This window comes from Diachasma alloeum, unplaced genomic scaffold (genome assembly GCF_001412515.2).
Source record: "Diachasma alloeum isolate Michigan unplaced genomic scaffold, Dall2.0 Dall_scaffold_00300, whole genome shotgun sequence".
Taxonomy (NCBI): domain Eukaryota; kingdom Metazoa; phylum Arthropoda; class Insecta; order Hymenoptera; family Braconidae; genus Diachasma; species Diachasma alloeum.
The window spans coordinates 1,861,521-1,869,503 of record NW_021680439.1 but is presented as its reverse complement, the minus strand read 5'-3'; the positions used below and the strand labels follow the sequence as shown (position 1 = coordinate 1,869,503).

Below are 7,983 nucleotides of genomic sequence, written 5' to 3'. Positions count from 1 at the left end.
GCTGAACGATCCTTCGATATATACTACAAATTACACAACTTGAAATCAATGGATTGTGAGGATATTGCCTACCTACCCCACTCATTTATAAGTACTGTTGCTGCGTCACACGTTCATGATACTTGGGACAAGTTGACTGATGAGATGCGAGCTGATTGGTCCATTGCAGGATGTAAACTTTGTTATGAACATCATCGAGAAATCAGAGGTGATAATTTTGATGGGCCACCTCCTATGATAAGGGATTGTGTGAAGTGTAATAATTTTCAAAGAAAAAAATATTTTCAATTGTAAAATTTATTCATGTACTTCTTATATACTATTACATTGGTTATAATCATAAAAAGAATCATTTTTTTGTATACAAAATATATGAATAAAGACAAAAAAAACAAAAAAAGATCNTGTTAGATTCTCCTCCGGAATACTGCAACGTTGGTGAACCCTTTTTTGATATGATTGCAAAAATTCTCAAATTGTTTAGGAGCATCCTCAAAAAACTTGACCAATCTGTTATTCACGAAAACAGAATGAGCATTCGACAAATGCAAAATAACTCCTACACCATATTTTGTCTCTACTTTGAAGGCTGCAGTGATGGTGTACACATAGTTACGCTGCAATTGAGATATTTGTATCAGGGGCAGCTCTTTGAACTTTGCAACAGCGTTGATAACGTCAAAATTCACCTCATCAGCAGGGCTTGCAAGCAGCAGCATTGAATCGGGGTGAAGTCGGATATTGTGGTATTTTCCTCCCAAATATTCCAATGTTATTGTACCTTTTCCGATATATTTTTGGAAATTCTCGAACATCTTTATATTCTCAGCGAAGAACTTGGCCAGTCTAGTATTCACAAAGACTGAATGAGAGTCCGAGAGATGGATAATAACACCCACTCCATATTTTGTATTCACCTTGCGAGCTGCGGTGATGATGTAGAAAGCTCCAGCTTCCAAATCCTCAAGTTTCACGAGAGGAAGATCTTTCAATTGTGCCACAGCGTTGATTTTGTTGAAATCCATGATGAATTTTCACTCGAGTATCAAACTTAAGCTTGAATTTGAGTCTTCTGAAGATTNGATGTTCTTGAGGAGAAGATTTAAACGGTTCTTAAATTCCTGTCGCTGGAGACTGTTCTTCATAGAGAACGATGTACCGAACTGATGGTGGACATAGAAATTTTGTTGGTTATATACATCAACCCCCACTCTTGTACCCTTCATTTTCAACATTAAATAAACAAATACACATTATTTAAACAACGATTGTCCGAGAAATGGGAGTGGTAAACATAACAGGGCCGGATATCCCAAGTAGATACAAGTTCGAGCATGTCTGGAAAATGTCAAGTGGGTCGGTAAACATCAAAGGACCGGAAATCCCAAGAAGTTCGATGCTGTCTGTGGGGGGCTGAAATGGCTGACCCCCAACTGTGAAGAACTCAAGTCGGCTATATCAAGTAGACCCTCTCTGACGCTTGCAGGTTCAGACATGTTTGAGACCATTCCTCACCAGCTCATGAATTGGAATCACGAATTAATTGATTCGTGCTTCAATCAACCCTTTCACCCACCCACACCGCGGGGTGGAATAATTCAGTCGTGAATAGTTTCCACTGAAGTCCAATAATATGTTAATTAATTAATCAATTAATTAGCCCGCGAATCAATTAACTCTTTCATCATTTCGATAGAAGAAATTGCGAATTCATTAATCAAACCGCGAATCAAACCGCGACCCGCGAATTAATCAACCCTTTCACCCAACACCCCCCCTCGCGGACTACCATCCAACACTTGGTCAACCAAAACGTTGATCCAGAACCCCCCCTATCACACTACATTCGGTTATTCAAAAAATCCCCCTCTGCCTTGTTTACTTCAGCGAATACTCATTTTGAAAGGGGGAGACAATATTCTATTCATGTTCTTCCTCCTAAATTTTACTCGTGTCAATTGAAATTTTAACTTTTATGCTACCAATTTTCTATTATATCGACTCGAAATTTTTACTATGTTCAAGAGTAGTTTCTCCAACGGACTAACGTCATATTTTAATTTAGTCACCCGTATTTTTTCAATCTGCACGTTGTAGTTTTTCATTTGCTCTCAAAATTACGATGTTAAATGGTAAGTTTTCGAGCGCGGTGGGTATAGTCGTGCATTTTCTTTTTTATGTTAAACATTACTATGTTCTCAGAGCAAAAAATAATTTTATATTCCTTCCATGCACGTTTAATTAATTTTTACGGGCAACGGAGAAAAAGTCACTGCTCGTCTGGCACTTTTTTTCTCAAGATATGATGAAAAAAAACTTGTCTTGTTGATTGTATGGTAATTTTTCTATGACTTTTATTTTTCTCTGCATATTCTACTTTTAATTCTAATCGGTTCACTCACTCTAACTACACAGAGATAACGTTTTAGTTTCAAACTATTGATTTACAATTTTTAGGAGTTGATCTTCACTTTCGAGAAACCTATTCCTATTTTTTGCTAATTCTCAAAAATAATTAGAATTGCCCGTAAATTTATGGATTCAATTACTAGATTTTAGAGATAAAATTTCCAAGATTTACGATTATATCACTGGAAATTAATGAAAAAAAATTGATTTTAGAGGTTCCCATCTGTCAAATTTTAGAACACCGTAAATTCTCAAAAACTGGAACTTTTTCGTTTTCTGTGTGTACCAGAAAAGTCAGCAACAATGTTCTGGACAATGTGCACCCCTAATTCCTCGTACATAGATTCATTCATGCTTATATGCTAGGGTAACCATCAGAGATTACTTTCCATCTATCATAAACAAAGCAATCTATACCATTTCCGCGCTATCGACCCAGTGACCAATTGCATCATGCTTGTCCGACATAAATTAAGTGAGACAGTTCCTAATGATGTTCTCACTAGTTTACCATTGATTTACCATTGCAGTAACCTGTATCATCCTCAGTGATACCTTATGTTTATCCATTACGTCTAGGGAGAATAGAAGGAATATGAATAACTAGGAAACTTCAGTTGATCTTTAACGTAAGGAATAGGAAAATCAATTATTTTAAAAAATTATATTCTTCTTTTTCTGGATGGAGTATGGTGTTTATAATCAAGTTCATACTTCGTGAATGAACCTCTAGACATTATGTACATATACGTTTAATCGCATATAATGAAATTTTATCAGTAATGAGCAGATGAAAATGACACAAAGATACATAATCCGGATGTAAAAAGTTGTTTTCAGCAATTTTACTTAAAATTCGATGAATTATACTTAATAATCCAAAAATAACAGGCAATCAATGAATTTTTCATGCATTAATATTACGATTTAAAAGGTAATTCTTTCTATAATTTCAAAGGTACTTGTTCCAAATTTTTTTTCTCCGCACTGAACTGAGAAATTCATTAATTTCTAAACTATAATACAATGAGTCATTAGGGGTATAAATTATCTAAATGTATTTGAGATCTATTTACAACGGGTGCTATACTGGATATCCCCAATCGTCTTTCACCATGTCTGATAATTTCTCAGCTATCATATAAGTGGGGATGTTGGTATGACCCGACATAATTTCAGGCATTATCGATGCGTCAGCTACTCTCAGGTTCTTTATCCCATGTACCTGAAAAGTAGAACATTAGTGAGCAGTATGGTCACAGAACAGGATGTCGCAAAACTGGAATGGGAAATTTTTGGACTTGCGAGAGGGTTCAATTCTATAATATGGTGATAATTGTCCTCCGATATTTGACTCCGGGCAAAAGTAAGAGAGTTATAGATTGATAACTTGGCAACCTTTATCAGTCCATAAATCGAATTCACTTCTAGCTCTCCAGGCCATTGTGCAATTGACAGTAATTTTAAGCTCAAAGAGAACAACTATCAATTCGCTCTGTCAGCTATTATTTCGAGTGATAAATCCACTTCTCGGCAAGTTCAATTCATTTATTTTCATCTATATATTACAACCAAAGGAAAAGCTAAATGTCAAAGCATACCTATCATAAATTCTGATATGATAGGAAAAACCTTTCAGCCTCCTAAACTTAGACAATGTCCCTAGTTCTGGACTCAATTTTTACCCTCCATATGACTCCAATTCTGACCCTTATTGTCATTCTGATTGAGACTTAGAGAACGGATCCCTCAAAGGTTGCGCCATTAATATGCAAATATTTCTCAACACGGAGAGAAATATTCAGTAAAAATTACAGAACAATTCACGTAATTCATAATGGGGAATCATTTTCCGGCAATTTTTATAGGAATGGAAGAGAAGAAATCTGAAACGTTCAGTGAATTTTCAGGTTCATCACCGAACAAAGTACGAAATTATCACGTAATTTTTCCCGAAGAAGTAAAATCTAACAGAAACTTTCCGACTTCTTATGCCTCCAAAAGCGTCCCTTAGATGAGCCTCCTGTAGCGGATTTATTCCGATTAAATGGCTTTTCCGACTATATTCAATGAATTAATTAATTAATTAATTGAGATGTTGACCATCTCGGAATTCTGTAGTTCGTGGCTAATTTAATAGGTTTGAGATCTATTCCAACCACATCGGGTTAGTGAGAGGCCTCGGGTCTCATTCTTCCAGTTTTATCCTGACTTTGTTTCATGGTTTGTTTTTTGCTGGAAAATTTATTCCCGTCCCTATTCAGTGAGATTCTTTCAGGAAGGATACCATTGTAAAATTCTGAGATATCCGCGCAGGATATTTTCGTCCAAAAAACTAACAATTTTGGGAATGTTTAAATTTTTTCTTCACGAGTATACTTCTGAATCTTGTAACAATCAGCAAAAAGATTAGCATTTTTTACCACCATTCTTTGGAAGCACAAGAAGACGGCAAAGCTCATGAATTTTTCCGGCCCCCTAAAATCGGGCATTCTTACAACCTTTTCATTACGATATAATTAATTTGAATTCACTAAGGATTTTGAGAAGATGAGGCTCCGTATAGGATAAGATGAATAATCAATCCATCAATTAAAACATGTTTTATATTTCTACGATTTTTTTTTTGCTGAAGTTATGCGTGTTTAACTCCGAGGTCCTCAACTTCTGAAACGGACAGTAAAGTAACTTGTTCTAGCTGTAGGTCCGTCAAAACCCAAGGAAGTGCACTGTTCAAGCATGTATTCCAATAAATATTTTACAGTTATAAAAAACATAATTAAAACAGGAAAAATTAATCATACCCTTAGCCTTGCATCGACGACTGCAGTGGGATCATTCTGAGGGCCCATTTTACACGTCCCCGAGTAATGATATATATTCATTGTTATAGTTCTGATCGCACATTCCCAAAAATCATCACTATTCTCCTCGAAACCTTGACACTCTCTAAACTTTGCTGGAAATAACTTGCTCCCGAACCTCTGCATAGCCTTAGTTTCACTAATTTTCAATGTCGCTCTGATACCTTCAATTAGAACCCTGACATCCTGTTTGTCCGCCATATAATTTGGTATAATTATCGGCTTACTCTCAATACTGACATTACGTAGCAGAATTTTCCCTCGGCTCTTAGGTCTCAGTAACATAGGGAAAACCATCCAAGTATAGCTATGTTCATCAGCCGCATATATTTCATTCCAAATATCATCTGAAACTCCAAAAGCATAACGCGATCTACTGACGGTGAGAAAGGAAGACGATATAAATAGCAATTCTACATTCGGATAAGCAGTATGATTATTTGGTCTATCCACATCAAGAAAGGCTAGTGCTTCACAACCACCGGCCACAGTCAATGGTCCTGTTCGATAAAGCAAATAATCTCTTAAGTACGGATTAGTCGGGTTGATGAGGTCATAGATGTGTAGTCCTACCGGTTGGTTGACTTGAAAGATGAGGCCATACGCAATGTGGTCCATTAAATTTTCGCCGACTGGAAGATCAACTATTGGATTTATTCCAATTTCTTTGATATGCTCAGCTGGGCCTATTCCCGATAACATCAGAATTTGAGGACTACCAATGGCACCCGCACTCAAGATCACTTCTTTCTCTGCATAAACTTGGTACATTGTGCCGTCTTTAAAGTACTCTACACCAATAGCTCGCTTATCGTCATCAATAAGCACTTTTGAAACTATGGTATTCCTTGTCACTAACAAATTCGGCCTTGATTTTGCTGGATGTAGATAAGCCTTACTACTACTGCATCTCATACCATCTTTTATGGTCGTTTGGAGGTAAGAAAATCCAACGGGCTGGTCAGCACTGTTGTAATCAATGATTTTGTAACCGAGTTCCTTTCCTGCTTCTAGGAAAGCTTCTGCGAGGGGCGTCTGAAAATCAGCAGCATTGATATGAACTGGACCATTATCATTGTGATCTTCTTTATCTTTGAGTTCTGGGATACCCATAGTTTCAAGTTTTTTGAAGTACGGTAGAACCTCTTTCCATGACCAACCTTCATTTCCAAGCTCTGCCCATCGATCATAATCTCGTGGATCTCCTCTCGTTGCGATGAGATAGTTCAACACACTACTTCCACCCATCACTTTACCTCGTGGCCAGTTACATCGTTTGTCCGTCATTCCTCTGCAATAATTATCAGATGGCTCCGCTTGATATTTCCAATTAACGTCATCCCTGAATTGCAGATCATTGACAATAATAGGCACATTCATAGCAATATTTTCACTGCGTCCTGCTTCAATAAGTAGTACCCGAAAATCTGATATTTCACTGAGCCTTGAAGCAATTGCAGCACCTGCTGTTCCTGCTCCGATGACAATGAAATCGAATTTATCGCCATTTTGTGGGGTTGTCTCCGGTGGTTCCAAAAACATGAATCGTATGCTGTCATATGCAAATTTCAGAATACCTGCTATGGTTTTTAACACATTCTCGATACCATTGAATGGTTCATCACCGTATAGATTTATGTAGGTTTTTTCCGCTTGAGAAACCGCGATAAGACTCAATAATAATAGCAACCAACTCATGGTTATCCGACCATATGACGACCTCAAATCAAATAATTGTAAAGATAGCTGCATCTTGATCTCGATCTTTGCTACTAACCCCGCGAACTCAAATGCGAAAATCGTCCTCTGGAGCCAGTGATGGTTTATAGGTGCACATTCGCTAACATTGGTCAATAAACAAAACCTCCCTACACCAGAAAAATCACTGCACTCTAAATCACTAAGCAGCAGAGAAACCAAATAGCATTTGCTCTAGGGTAAGAATAAGATCTACTAATGTGATTGAGTATTTGTCAATGGACGTCTCCGAAAAGACCTGAGAGTCTATTCCAGAATCGACTCTCAGGCGATCGTACACGCTAGGCTCATCACCAACTGGAGAATAGGTTGTCTATCCCCCTACTTATATGCAAGATGCATAATTCTACGAGTTCACGCAATTTATCCACTACTACAATCGAGCGAATGAAAATAAATAAAAAATTACATCAATTCATATCTATGACTTTTCTGATGTTCTCACGTTTTTTGCGCCAGACATCTACTTACCAGGAAAATTCATATAAGTTGATAGACAAATGATGGAAATTGATTCCGTGACAACACACCACATTATCTAATGGGAACGCAAAATGAGTAATGAAAAATGAAGAGTGAGAGGTCAATTATAATGAGCAAGTTTCCATGATTGTATCTTCCATTCATCGACGTCATTACGCTACTGTTACACTCATTTCCAATTGAAATCGACATGCTGCCGCGGCCAAAGACAATCGAAAATTCAATCGATATTATCATTATATTTATGTCGTTCTTCATTTTTATGTTCAAATTGAATTCGATGCGTGACGTATTGGATCAATCATAATGTAATATATAATATAATATATAATAATGATTTCATTCTTATGAGATTTTCCTTCGGGCAATAAGTTATCTATTTTTATGTTTACAAGTATTTTGGTAGAACCTCAATTGAATCCTGCAGTGACTCTTTTCCGTAACATTGTATCATTCATGACTCCATCGC

The 7,983-nt window shown here is 36.9% G+C and overlaps 1 protein-coding gene across 1 annotated transcript; it reads right to left on the bottom strand.

The window, feature by feature from the left end:
• Positions 1 to 3,058: 3,058 nt before the first annotated feature.
• LOC107039442 (glucose dehydrogenase [FAD, quinone]) lies at positions 3,059 to 7,311 on the bottom strand. The gene is made up of 2 exons (XM_015259047.1): positions 5,214 to 7,311; positions 3,059 to 3,634 (listed from the first exon to the last, which is right to left on the bottom strand). Exons 1-2 carry the CDS (start codon positions 7,023 to 7,025, stop codon positions 3,494 to 3,496), a joined length of 1,953 nt encoding a protein of 650 aa, XP_015114533.1. The 5' UTR covers positions 7,026 to 7,311; the 3' UTR covers positions 3,059 to 3,493.
• Positions 7,312 to 7,983: the final 672 nt, after the last annotated feature.